Source organism: Eschrichtius robustus, chromosome 5 (genome assembly GCF_028021215.1).
Source record: "Eschrichtius robustus isolate mEscRob2 chromosome 5, mEscRob2.pri, whole genome shotgun sequence".
NCBI classification, from domain to species: Eukaryota; Metazoa; Chordata; class Mammalia; order Artiodactyla; family Eschrichtiidae; genus Eschrichtius; species Eschrichtius robustus.
Genome location: NC_090828.1, coordinates 33,011,462 through 33,026,054, shown reverse-complemented (window position 1 = coordinate 33,026,054; position 14,593 = coordinate 33,011,462). Strand labels below are relative to the sequence as shown.

The window sequence follows — 14,593 nt, the reverse complement described above, 5'->3', positions numbered from 1 at the left end:
TTTGTCAAATGCTTTTCTGCATTAATTGAGATGATCGTCTGGGTTTTTTTCCCTTTATTCTGTTAATATGGCATATTACATTGATCAGCTTTCATATGTTTAACCATCCTTGCATTCCAGGAATAAATCCCACTTAGTCATAGTGTGTAATACTTTTAATATATTGTTGAATTCTCTTTGCTAGTATTTTGTTGAAGATCTTTGCATTAATGTTCATAAGGGATGTTGGCTTGCAGTTTTCATGTAGTCTCTTGTTTGGCTTTGGGATCAGGGTAATACTGGCCTCATATAATGAGTTAGAAAGTGTTCCTTCCTCTTTAGTTTTTGGGAAAAATTTGAGAAGGATTGGCATTAGTTCTCCTTTAAATGTTTTGTAGACTTCATGAGTGAAAACATCAGATCCAGGACTGCTTTTTTGGGAGAGTTTTGATTACTGATTCAGTTTCCTTACTAGTTGTAGGTCTATTCAGATTATTTATTTCATTATGGTTTAATCTTGGCAGATTTTGTGTTTCTAGGAATTTGTCCATTTCAACTATGTTATTCAATTTGTTGTTGTACAGTTGTTCATAGTACTCTCTAATAATCCTCTTTATTTCTGTAGTATCAGTAGTAATGTCCACACTTTCATTTTTGATGTTAGTAATCTGATTCATCTCTCTTTTTTTCTTAGTCTATCTAGCTAAAGATTTGTCAATTTTGTTGATGTCTCCAAGGAACTAATTTTTGGTTTCATTGATTTTCTCTATTTTTAAAAATTTATTTTTATCTCTGCTCTGATCTTTATCATTTCCTTCTTTCTACTAGCTTTGGGTTTAGTTTGTTCTTCCTTGTCTGATTCCTTAAGTTGTAATATTAGGTAGTTGGTTTCTTGTTCTTTTTTTTAGTGTAAGCACTTATACCTATAAAATTCTCCCTTTGCACCACTTTCATTGCCTCTCATAAGTTTTGGGAAGTCATGTTTTCTTTTTCATTCATCTTGAAGTATTTTCTAATTTCACTTGTGGGTTTCTTCTTTGATCCATTGATTATTTAAAAGTATTTTGGTTAATTTCCACAGTTTTGTGAATTTTTCAGTTTTCTTTATGTTATTGATTTTTAACTTCATCCTGCTGTGCTTAGAGAACATACTTTGTATATCTGTCCTTTTAAATCTGTTGAGACTTAATTTGTGGCCTAATATAGTGTCTATCCTGTAAAATGTCCCAAGTGCACTTGAGAAGAATGTTTGTTCTGTTGTTGTTGGGTAGAGTGACCTGTATATTTTTTCTTAGAGCTATTAGATTTACTGTGTTAAGTCCTCTGTTGCTTTACTTATCTTCTATCTAGTTGTTTTATCCACTGTTGTGGATGAGGTATTGAATTCTCCAGCTATTATGGAAGAACTATATATTTCTCTCTTCAATTCTGTCAGTATTTGCTTCGTATGTTTTGATGGTCTGTCATTAGATACGTAAATGTTCATAATTGTTATATCTTTTTGCTAGTATAATACCTTTGTTATATATAATATCATATATACTTTTATTACATTATATTGTACCTTTTATTTTATTTATTTTTAACATCTTTATTGGAGTATTAACTGCTATACAATGTTGCATTATGTTTCTGCTGTATAACAAAGTAAATCAGCTATATGCATACATATATCCCCATATCCCCTCCCTCTTGCGTCTCCCTCCCACCCTCCTTATCCTACCCCTCTAGGTGGTCGCAGAGCACCGAGCTGATCTCCCTGTGCTATGAAGCTGCTTGCCACTAGCTATCTATTTTACATTTGGTAGTGTATATATGTCAGCGTTACTCTCTCACTTCGTCCCAGCTTACCCTTCCCCATCCCTGTGTCCTCAAGTCCATTCTCTATGTCTGTGTCTTTATTCCTGTCCTGCCCCTAGGCTCATCAGAAACATTTTTTTTTGGATTCCATATATATGTGTTAGCATACGGTATTTGTTTTCCTCTTTCTGACTTACTTCACTCTGTATGACAGACTCTAGGTCCATCCACCTCACTACAAATAACTCAATTTCATTTTTTTTTATGGCTGACTAATATTCCATTGTTTATATGTGCCACATCTTCTTTATCCATTCATCTGTCGATGGACACTTAGGTTGCTTCCATGTCCTGGCTATTATAAATAGTGCTGCATTGAACATTGTGGTACATGACCCTTTTTGAATTATGGTTTTCTCAAGGTATATGCCCAGTAATGGGATTGCTGGGTAATATAATAGTTCTATTTTTAGTTTTTTAAGGAACCTCCATACTGATCTTCATAGTGGCTCTATCAATTTACATTCCCACCAACAGTGCAAGAGGGTTCCCTTTTCTCCACACGCTCTCCAGCATTTGTTGTTTGTAGATTTTTGGATGTTGGCCATTCTGACCGGTGTGAGGTGATACCTCATTGTAGTTTTGATTTGCATTTCTCTAATGATTAGTGATGTTGAGCATCTTTTCATGTGTTTGTTAGCAATCTGTATATCTTCTTTGGAGAAATGTCTATTTAGGTCTTCTGCCCATTTTTGGATTGGGTTGTTTTTTTGATATTGAGCTGCATGAGCTGCTTGTATATTTTAGAGATTTATCCTATGTCATTTGCTTCGTTTGCAAATATTTTCTCCCATTCTGAGGGTCGTCTTTTTGTCTTCTTTATGGTTTCCTTTGCTGTGCAAAAGCTTTTAGGTTTCATTAGGTCCCGTTTGTTTATTTTTGTTTTTATTTCCATTTCTCTAGGAGGTGAGTCAAAAAGGATCTTGCTGTGATTTATGTCATACAGTGTTCTGCCCATGTTTTTTCCTCTAAGAGTTCTATAATGTTTGGCCTTACATTTAGGTCTTTAATCCATTTTGAGTTTATTTTTGTATAATATGGTGTTAGGAAGTGTTCTAATTTCATTCTTTTACATGTAGCTGTCCAGTTTCCCCAGCACCGCTTATTGAAGAGGCTTTCTTATCTCCACTGTATATTCTTGCCTCCTTTATCAAAGATAAGGTGACCACATGTGCGTGGGTTTATCTCTGGGCTTTCTATCCTGTTCCATTGATCTATATTTCTGTTTTTGTGCCAGTACCATACTGTCTTGATTACTGTAGCTTTGTAGTATAGTCTGAACTCTGGGAGCCTGATTCGTCCAGCTCTGTTTTTCTTTCTCAAGATTCCTTTGGCTCTTCAGGGTCTTTTGTGTTTCCATACAAATTGTACAGTTTTTTGTTCTAGTTCTGTGAAAAATGCCATTGGAAATACTTTGAGCATCTTGAAGACAGTTATTTTGAAGTCTTTGTCTAATAGATCTTTTTCAGGGAGTTTCTGTTGATCTCTGTTTTTCTTTTGACTGGGCCATATTCCCGTATTTCTTTGTATGCCTTCTGATTTTTGTTTTTAATTGAATACTGGACGTTTGAATCTAAGAATGTGGTAACTCTGAAAATCAGATTTACCCCCTTTCCCGGGCTTTGCTGCTTTTTGTTGTTATTTTTGTTTATTTGTTTTATGTTTTGATCATTACAGACTGTCTCTGTGCTGAGGATCAACCTGAGTTGTAAACATAAGGTCTGCTCAGATCTACTCTGACCCTTTCCCTCAGCATGTGTGGTCACTCTCTAATTTTCCCCATTTATGCCGTTATTTTTGAATGTCCTAGTCTTTAACATCTGGCTCCCAAAAGGGGAAAAAACAAAAAGATGAAGGGGGAAAGGGAAATGGCCTTTAAGCCCCCTGGAAATTACTTCAGCCAGAGGGGGAGGGGCTTGTAACAGGTGGTGGGGATGTGCAATATCAGCGCCTGCCTGCCTCTTTGTCTGCACCTCTGTAATCAGAAGGAGCAATCAGTGATCAGAGCACAGATCTCCAATATGTTGAGGGCAGGGTCCTTTTTGCCCACGTTGGTTTCTTCAAGCTGTTAGCAAGCTGCTCCTGGACCATGTGCACAGCTGCTTACCACATGTCTGGGGGTGGCAGATTGATAGCTGCTACTGTGCTAATAGCTGAAATTGAGCAGAATTTAGGACATTAATTGCAATTTATCATCCAGATCTTCCCATAGAAGTTGCCAGCCTTCAACAGAGACTCAAGGGTTCCAAAATAGTTACATCAAACTGATTTTGACAGTGTAACTGTTTTCTAGGTGGGGAGACAGATTCCTGGTTCTTCCCACTTGGCTATTTGCCCAGAATCCTCCACAGGGGCTTTGAATTTTACCTCTGCCTTTACTCTTTGCTTTCTCAAAGATGTCATGCCATTCAGACTTCTTACACTAAGTTCATTAATTTAGTTAATTTTTCCTGTTCCTTTAGCATTTACTGGATTTTAAGATATAAAGTATTTTTCAAGGTCACAATGTCTCAGAACACAATAGAGTATTTTGTCTTAATAGAATTTTTTTTTAATATGCCAAGAAAAAGACTGGTGATATTAGATAAGAGTACATGTTAGCATTTTACATGTCATACCTCAGTCTTATTAAAAATGGAATAAAAATGAGGGCCATATTTTAATTAAACACCAGGCACTTGTTGACACACTGCTTTAAACAAGGCATGTACTATGCCCTCTTGGAGTATGTATAGATACCCACCTTTCTCTCAAGGCTTTTTAATATAGATGAGGAGATATATTATGAGTCTAAAAGGGGAACTATAATTTCAGAAAGCAAGATGATAACTATAAAACTGCACCACATGAGTTATAAAGGCAACGATATGTACAAAAAACCAAGCTAAAAATGTACATAGGAAAATAACAAACCTGGAAAGAAATAATCCAAAATATATATAGTTGCTAACATTGGGGTTATAAGAATATTAGTGACTTTTTCTTTTCTATTTCTACTTTGTGATATTTTCCAATTTTTTATAATAAACAAATGCTAATTGGCATGTCTTTCTTAAACATTCTCTGTTTATAGTAGTTAAATGGTGCTTGAGGTGTGTTTTGCATTCTCAGTGGGAAAGCAGTTATATAACCATATTGATTTTAAGTTTTAATGACTGTTATTTTTATTTCATTTGCCAACATGTGTTCTGAAAACCAACCTGAATTCATGAGCATACATTTTTCTCACTATTCATATGTAATAAATATATGGCTATTCTTTTTTTTTCTCACAGAAATCTATCTAATGTAGAAGAAATTGGGACTTGTTCGTATATCAATCATGTTATTACTATGACAACACTCTATATTCAACAAGTAGGTGTGAATTAATATATATTCTTTTTTGTTGTTTTACTGAGAGTAACTAGTTTTTATTTTTAAAAATATCATAGTAAAGTTAAATGTTTTCAGAGGAGGTAATAATTGAGAAGATCATTAAAATTATCAGTGGGTACTTATATATTTCAAGCATCTTATGCATATTATCTGAAAGTAGACAAGCAATTATTAATACATTTTGTTATTTTAATTTAAAAGTTGAAGTGTTTTATAAATGGCTATTTTAAATGACACAATTTGTCATTTTATGTATTTATTATTTATTCATCAAATAACCCTCTTATTGAAAGCGTCTTCTTTTTTGGAAAGACGTTTGTCTATCCATTTGAAATCCTTCCTAGGAAATATTTAAAATTTGAGAGGTTATATCCAACCCATATGATTAACTGACCCTTTACACACTCAAATGGAACTTAGGCTTATTTGAATAAAAATGAGTTATTATTATTAGATGAATGAAACATGTAGTCTTTTCATGATGTTGGTCAGTATGTTATACAGCTTAACATTTTTAAGTACATATAATTTTATGTTTAAATTCTCAGTTAAAAAGCAAAAAAAAAGAGAAGGAATTGGCAGATCAGACATCTATCGAAGAATTTGTGATCCATGCGTTGGCATTTTGTGAAAGTTTATATGACCCATATCGGAATTGGAGGCATAGAATTTCAGGGTATGTCTTATAAATCATAATGTTCATTTAAAACCTAAATATCATAATATATACAATTCTTCAAAGCAGGTCTCATTCTCTATGAAAGCAGTTGGTAAGATGTGTCTAAGACCCCATCCTTATCTCTGAGGTAGAGAACTACATTGGAGGTAATGAATTAGTGGTAAACGCCACTTCTAGATAATAAATTTACCCTGAACTTTTATTTTGTAATGCAATTGAATGCTAATAATCTGATGGTAAAATCTCAGAGCACAGTAGCATCAAGTAGAGTGTACATATTTTTCAAGAAACTTTATTTTTTTTTAAAGCACATTTCATGATTTGAAAAAGAATTTTAACAGTATTTTGTGTTGTTGTTGTTTTTTAAATATTTATTTATTTATTTATTTATTTATGGCTGTGTTGGGTCTTAGTTTCTGTGGTCTTAGTTTCTGTGCGAGGGCTTTCTCTAGTTGCAGCAAGTGGGGGCCACTCTTCATCGCAGTGCGCGGGCCTCTCACTATCGCGGCCTCTCTTGTTGCGGAGCACAGGCTCCAGACGCGCAGGCTCAGTAATTGTGGCCCACGGGCCCAGTCGCTCCGCGGCATGTGGGATCCTCCCAGACCAGGGCTCGAACCCGTGTCCCCTGCATTGGCAGGCAGATTCTCAACCACTGCGCCACCAGGGAAGCCCCATATTTTGTGTTTTTATTTTTAATTGTGGAGCTTGTGTCAGTCAGAAACCAGTGTTTAAAAAGAGAGACTATAATACAAGGAGATTGTTAAATAGGTATTAGAGAACTCAAAAAGCCAAAGGGGGACACTGATGTAATACAGATAGTGACTTCAGGAAGCAGCTACTTCCCTGGTTCTGTGGGAACAAAGGGAAGAGATTAGAGTTATTAGAAACTGGAAGTTTTGGAGAAGAGGTCCTGCAGTGCCTGGTCTGAGACTTCTGAGGAAAGAGTCCTAAGCCAGTGCTGCTATCACTGAGCAGCCATGAAGAGGCTGGTTCTGGTATTGCCAAAAATAAGCTGAAGAAAGAAACCAACTGTGAATGCCATAGTTAAGAACTGTTGGCCAGTAAAAACATAAGGAATAAGGCATCAGTCCCCCTTTCACTCTTTCAACTTTCCAGCTCCATTTAGTACCCACTATTGATGAACCCAAGAGTGAGGTAGCTGGAGAAAAGGAAATATAGTTTGTAGAATGACTGTCCCAGCATCACAAAGCAGGTGGAATGTAAGATGATGGATTTGTAGCTTAGTGACAGTGGCATAATTACTGGTACACAGCTCAAAGGGAAGAGTTTAAAAACTCATGTATCTTTCTTACCTGTGGGCAAAGAATAGGAAGAGTTGTGTTATCACCTACAATCAGATCTCTTTTTTAGGTCTCCCTAATCTGCTGTACTTTAAATCTCAAGATTTTTTCATTTTCAGTGTAACCTGACCCACTTATAAACAATTCCTACTTCCTGCAACATTTCGTTACTAGAATGTTTGATTTTTTTATAGGCTTTTCAGGATTTTTAGGATAGGATACCCTCACTTTGAATAGCCACCATTAGATAATGGTGAAGAATTGGTAACTGAGAGAACATGTATGTAGACTATGTGGTAATACTCTGTATGTTCTATATAGTAATATTTTATTGAAATAACACATCCTTTAGGTAAAGCAAGAAGTGTCTAATAGAATTAATAGGAACAAGCACTCCAGCTATTAAATATAACAATTCTATCTGCTTATTTATACATTTGCTTTGTTGAAAGTTGTTGTCTTTAGTCAGGGTTCTCCACAGAAACAAAACTAGCAGGCCGTGTGTGTGTGTGTATGTGTGTGTGTGTTTGGAAGAACTTCATTGTAAGCGATTGCCTCACATGATTATAGAGGCTGGCAAGTCCAAATCTGCGATGTGGGCTGGCAGCCTTGCCACCCAGGGAAGCCAGTGGTGCAGTTAGAGTTCGAAGGCTAGAGAGCCAGTGTTCCAGTTCCAGTCCTAGTTTAAAAGCAGTCAGGCTGGAGGCCAGAACTGATGGTGCAGATGAAGTCAGAGGGCAGTCTGCTGGAGAATTCCCCCTTGCTTGGAGATGCCAGTCTTTTTGTTCCGCTCAGACTTTCAGCTGATTAGTTGAGGCACTTTCTGGAGGGCAGTTCCGTTACCCAGAGTTCGCCAATTTAACTGTTAAATCTCATCCCAAAACACCCCCCAAGTTGATACATGAAATTAACCATCACATCGTTCTAATACTTTTCTTGATTGTTTATTAATGGGAAGGTACTATTGACCTTCTGATTACTTCCTTTTCTATTGAACTTTAATATGTCTCTTTTTCCAGTGAGAAAGTGCTTTGCATTTTTCTTGGCAAAGATTTATCCGTCAGGATAAGCTGCAGTAACAAACAAGGGGTTAGAATAACAAAGGTTTACTTCTTGTTCCTGTTCTCTGCCTACCATGGTTGGCAGGGAGCCTCTACTCACCATAGTCACTCAAGATCCTAAACTGACAGAACAGCAAGCATCTAAGGCTTTGCTAGTTACCATGTGAAAGAGAAAAGAAAGCTCTGAAATGTCTCATATTAGCAGTTTTAATGCTGTCTGGTCATGACATATGACATGTCTCACTTTCATTCCAAACTCATTGGCCAAGACTAGTTACATGTCCCCATCTACCACAGTGAGACCAGAAGAAGGGAGACCAAGGTGGAAGTTAGTTCTACCCTGTGACTAAAAGGAGTAGACATGGAAATAGTTGGCAGACAGCACTGTCACTACCTTTTCCCTCTGCCTCTGTACTGCTCATAACTCTCTAAAGATTCAAAGAGAGGAGCACATAATAGTGCTGCATTTGTAGCCTTTCTACTCATTTAGCACTTTGGTTCTCAACTAATCAATGTTCCCTCTATTTTGACATTTATGCCGAGATGCCTTAAGGAAATTGTCTCTTCCTCCCACTATTGCTACTTCCCCATCCCCCACCTTAGACTTGTCAGCAATGGCAAATCTAAGATAACGTTTTTAAGTTTTGAAACAGTGACAAAGAATTTTTATTTATAGACAGGAAGACATACAGAAGGAGGAACATAAGGAGAGGAGTCTGAAAATGATAGAAGAGAGGCTTTTAGAGGAATCCTTAAGAGCAAAATGAATTTAAAGGTGGGAGAAGGAGAGAAGATATGAAAAGGTAGACCCGAGAACAAATTAAAATGGATTACATAAAATTGGTAATTGAAAACAAAAACAATTTTTTTTTTCATTTATTTATTTTATTTATTTTATTTTTGGCTGTGTTGGGTCTTCGTTGCTGTGCCCGGGCTTTCTCTAGTTGCGGCGAGCGGGGGCTACTTTTTGTTGCGGTGCGTGAGCTTCTCATTGTGGTGGCTTCTCTTGTTGCGGAGCACGGGCTCTAGGCATGCGGGCTTCAGTAGTTGAGTAGTTGTGGCGCACAGGCTTAGTTGCTCAGCAGCATATGGGATCTTCCCGGACCAGGGCTCGAACCCGTGTCCCCTGCATTGGCAGGCAGATTCTTAACCACTGCGCCACCAGGAAAGCCCCAAAAACAAGTTTTGAGAGCCAAAACCGAGAAGACATTTAAACATTATAACATGATATAGAAAGAGAGTTATAGTGTAAGATGACAACAAGAAGGAGAACAAAGAGTAGATGATCAGTGGTGGCATTTCATGAGTGCAGTATATATACCAGAAATTATGCTAGAAGCTGTCCATGTATTATTTTTAATAGGCATAACAATTTTGCCAGGAATAGTATGAACTACTTCTGAGGTAAATGGTAAAAGCAGAGAGTGAGACTTGGTTTTCTTTGACTTTGATAGAAAAATGAAACATAGTGGAGATAAATCGTGTACTTAGGAGAAATCTATATAGCTCGTGGAAGACCTGTACAGGTGGACTATAGCAATAACTTAGACTTTATATATTAATCTGATTCTGAAGTTAAATGGAAATTTGGAATGTATATATTTTCTTATTGTTTGTGCTTGTTGCTTACCAATACAGCTAAAACAGATTAGAACAGATTTAATTAAAATTAACATAATTATATTTCTTATTTGATGAAATATATGGATGTTTTTCATACCTTCATGTGTAATTTGATTTAATTAATAGATTTGATTAATCTGTTAGGCCAATTTTGATTTTATTTGTAGAATCCATCATATTTAGAAAGATTTCTCCAAATGGAACTAAAATAAGTATAGGGAAAGAAATCTTTCCTGAAAATGACTTATTCATTCAAGCATTTATTTAAAAATATATTTATTGGGACTTCCCTGGTGGTCCAGTGGTTAAGACTCCATGCTTCCATTGCAGGGGACATGGGTTCGATCCCTGGTCAGGGAACGAAGATCCCGCATGCCTCATGGCAGCCAAAAAACAAAAACAAACAATATATTTATTGACTTCCTACTTTGTTCCCAGTGTAAGTTCAGTTCACTGTCTGCCCATAGACTAAAATATTTTTTAAAAACATTATTTCACCAATTTTTTCTTTTTTTTTTTTTGGCTGCGTTGGGTCGGCACGTGAGATCTTCATTGAGGCATGCGGGATCTTTCGTTGCGGCATGCAGGCTTCTCTCTAGTTGTGGCGCGCAGGCTCCAGGGCGGGTGGGCTCTGTAGTTGTGGTGTGTGGGTTCCAGAGTGTGTGGGCTCTGTGGTTTGCGGCACATGGGCTCTAGTTGAGGCTCGCAAGCTCAGTAGTTGTGGTGCACGGGCTTAGTTGCCCTGTGGCATGTGGGATCTTAGTTCCCTGACCAGGGATCGAACCTGCGTCCCCTGTGTTGTAAGGCAGATTCTTTACCACTGGACCACCAGGGAAGTCCCGAGAAAAATAATTTACATTAAGTTATGTCTTCGGGCTCCTACTGGCCAAATCTGGGACAATATATATGCAAAAATAATTAATTAAAGAATTATAAACCATGGGGGGAAAAAAGGAATTCATGAGTCCATACCAGTGATTGATAAAGATTGAGAGAGAGAGAGAGACAGAGGGAAAGAGAGATAGGGGAGAAGACAGGGCTTTTGCTTACATTAGAAGGTCAAATGCCAATTAGTAATGTACAGGGGCTGCTGGTGTTGGGAAAAAATCAGCATTTTACACACATCATAGGAAAGATATGGATCAGGATGCTAAGTCTAGCGACAGGTTTTGATAAGGAACATGGCTTTTGCATGGTTTTAAAATGTTTCTCCACAGATTACTTATTTGTTGCAAAGGAAAAATTAGTTATTTTGTACAGTACTGGGTAGTACATTGACTGGATGATCAAAATTAACATCATCATTGAGAAGCAGGTGGACATCCTGTGCCTACAACTGTGATACTCTAAGAAGGACCCATCATTGCTTGCATAATATTCCAGCCAAGAATGCATAATCTGAATCTTAAGTGTATGGAAACATCAAGCAAACTCCAAATGAACAACATTTTAATGAATAAAAGGAGGGGTTAGGGGACAGTATTCTTTAAAAGTGTCATAAAGAAAGGCTGTGGAAATGTTTCAGATTAAAGGATGCTGAAGAGATGTGACAGCCAAATGCAATACCTGACCCTGGACAGGAAACTGTACTTAGGGGTGGGAAGGTGGGAATGCTATAGGACATGATTAGGTCAGTTGACATACTGGATTATGAATGGTAGATTAGATAAATGTATTACATTAATGTTAAGCGATGAATAATGTTATTGAAATTTATAACTGTACTGTAGTATTATGTAAGACAGTATCTCTATTCCTAGGAATTATCCACTAAAATATTTAAAGGTAAAAGGCTATATTCATAATTTTCCCTTAAATGTTCTGAAAAATATTATAGGTCTGAATATGTGTATATATAAATATATATCTCATATATAGATACATGTGCATATATATTTTTTTCGGGGGGAGTGAGAAAATTATAAAGCATTTAGGATAAAGTTTTAACAATGAACCTGGGTAGACTATACTTGAAGCTTTTTGCACTATTTTTATTCTTGCAGCTTTTGCAAGAGCTTGAACTTATTTCCAGATAAAAAGTTGAAAAATTAAGAAAAGTAGTTATGTTCTAGGTATGATGGGAACACACACACACACACACACACAAAGGCACAGAAAAATTGGCCAGGGGACATAAACTTAGAAAACTGAGATGCAAGCAAACATTTTGCATCCCTCTCAGCAACCTGTTGATATGTATTGGCATCAACTAGGTGCTAAACGCTTGGCCCAAATATCAGCTAATAATGGAGCAACCAAATATACTGTGTTCTAAAAATGGTACATTATTAGCTGTTTTGTCTTATCCTATTGAAAACATGCACTGCAAACTACTTATGCTTTAATATTTGTGTTATGTATAATAGTTTTCACCTCTTTAATTTAGCTTATTAAATTTTAGCACAATTATAATGGAAATTATTTATGTTCATATGTTACATCTAATACAGAGCCTTTAGAATGAGTCATTAATCACAAATTGCAGGAGTACATTTTCATTATGTTAATCAAATGAGAAGCTTTATTTTTGTTTGTAGCACAGGATTTTTGAATAGGATATATCCAATATATTAGTTAATATCATAATTTATAATAAATGTGCAAAATGTAAATAATCGCGTGGAAAAAACCTAACTGAAAGCTAAACCAGATTTCATCCTTTTAAAATTAATTTTTCTACAACATGACTAATTTTTTTAAGGCATGACTCAGTTTTTTATTTGAAACTCTAGTAATATTTGTATTGTTGGAAACACATAAAAAATTTTGATAATGGTCTTAAATAGGAAGATCCAATAATGTTCTAAGATGTTATATTTGAAATTAAAATAAATACAGAATTATGATAATTCTTAAGCCCTCTACACAATGGAAATAGGCACAGATTTGGAAAGCAGTGCAGTGGCAAATGGTATCTGATATGATTTCTAGTGAATCTGGATATTAGATCTGGATCTTAGAACTCTTTAGTGTGTCAGTACTAAGTCCAGCTGTGCCTATCCTGTTCGGCTTATTCCGTGATCTCAATTGGCTTTTCTTTCTGTATAATTATAAGGAACAATTGTAATAATTATAAAGAAAATAATTTCAGTACCTTAATTGAATATTGTTCAGATTGTTGAGAAGAAGGCATCTTAATCCAGTACTTTATCAGTAGATCGTATTTAAATGTATGGAATTTCTGTGTGGCTGTTCTCCAAATATTTTCCATTTTTGTTGGCTCTAACAGTGTGTTTTTTTTTTTTTTAAGATTTAACAAAGTTTATTAAATCACTTGCTCTCTGTAAAGGCATGATTTTACTACTTTTTTTAGTGAGAGCAAAAAGATTTTGGAGCGTATTTATACATTAATTAATTAATTAATTAATTGAATTTTTGAATTTTATTTTATTTTTTTATACAGCAGGTTCTTATTAGTTATCCATTTTATACATATTAGTGTATACATGTCAATCCCAGTCTCCCAGTTCATCCCACCACCACTACCCGCCCCGCGACTTCCCCACCTTGGTGTCCATAGGTTTGTTCTCTACATCTGTGTCTCTATTTCTGCATTGCAAACCGGTTCACCTGTACCATTTTTCTAGGTTTCTAACAGTGTTAAGAGCTTGCTTAGGGGACGGAAAAAAGTCTGTTTTTTTTTTTTTTTTTTTTTTTTTTCAACAGTCCACCAGTTGCTGATATGTCATTGTAACAGTAACCTTTATTCCCTAAGCCCCACACCCACCATACCCATCTAAAAGATTCATTTTGTGTTGAATTGAAATGTTCTTTGTAAATGCACATGCTGTTTGTGTTGGCCTTACCGAAGTCTGTAGAAATATTTCAGCCATCAAAATTACTGAAATTGTGATTAAAAACAAAAATAATCCCAGCCCGCTGGATCTGTATCCTTCAGGTGGAAGAAGCCAGTGGTATGGAGTCTTTGTGTCCAGATAAAATTTCAGAAAGTGGCACAGAGTAGCTTGATTTCTGATAAATTTCAGTTGCACTGTAGGAATAAGCTACTACCTTATGTATCAAATTAGCAGTACTACTGAACTAGTTCTTTTACATTTTGGAAATTTTAAATGGCTATTTCCTTTTTCTATTTCCAGTTGTTAGGAAACTTAATGTGACTGCTACGTTTCACCGTTAATTGTTTTAAATTTTTTGTGTAATTCGAAAGAAGAAATCCTTTCAGTTGGCGAGCATTTAAATTAGTGGCTAGACTTCCTTTTCAAGATTATGCCAATCCTGGTGATGTATTATTCAGTACACAAATCAAAAGTAAAATATTAAATTTATTTTATAATTGTTTTTGTAATTGTGCCTTCTCTACTTGCCCATGTTGTAATTTGGTATTAACTTCTTTTTAACAATAGACGAATCCTTAGTACTGTGGAAAAGAGCAGACAGAAATATAAACCAGCTTCTCTCACAGTGGAGTTTGTCCCTTTCTTTTATCGTAAGTAACAGCTCTAATTTCTCTTGCTTTGATTCTGATGTTACTTTGATTGTTCCTTATTCTTATTCTGATTCTGACCTTGATTCAGCTTTGTGTATTTATAAGATAAAGATTCTAAGAAACTATTACTGGAGTACTTGATTCATGTTTTGTTGTGATTATTCTTCTTGGTCTTGCTTATTAATTCATTGTTCTCAAAGTGTTTTTCTTTTGAGAAGAGCTGAATGTTTTAATGACGGTATTATATTTTAAAACTTCAGAATTT

The 14,593-nt window shown here is 35.8% G+C and overlaps 1 protein-coding gene across 2 annotated transcripts in view; it reads left to right on the top strand.

The window, feature by feature from the left end:
• Positions 1-14,593, top strand: part of NBEAL1 (neurobeachin like 1) — a 161,012-nt gene that overhangs the window by 25,029 nt on the left and 121,390 nt on the right. For both annotated transcript variants that reach the window (XM_068544631.1, XM_068544630.1), the window contains exons 5-7: positions 5,115-5,196; positions 5,766-5,893; positions 14,246-14,328. In XM_068544631.1, coding sequence (XP_068400732.1) covers positions 5,115-5,196; positions 5,766-5,893; positions 14,246-14,328 — 293 coding nt within the window. The remainder of the gene's footprint in view (positions 1-5,114; positions 5,197-5,765; positions 5,894-14,245; positions 14,329-14,593) is intronic.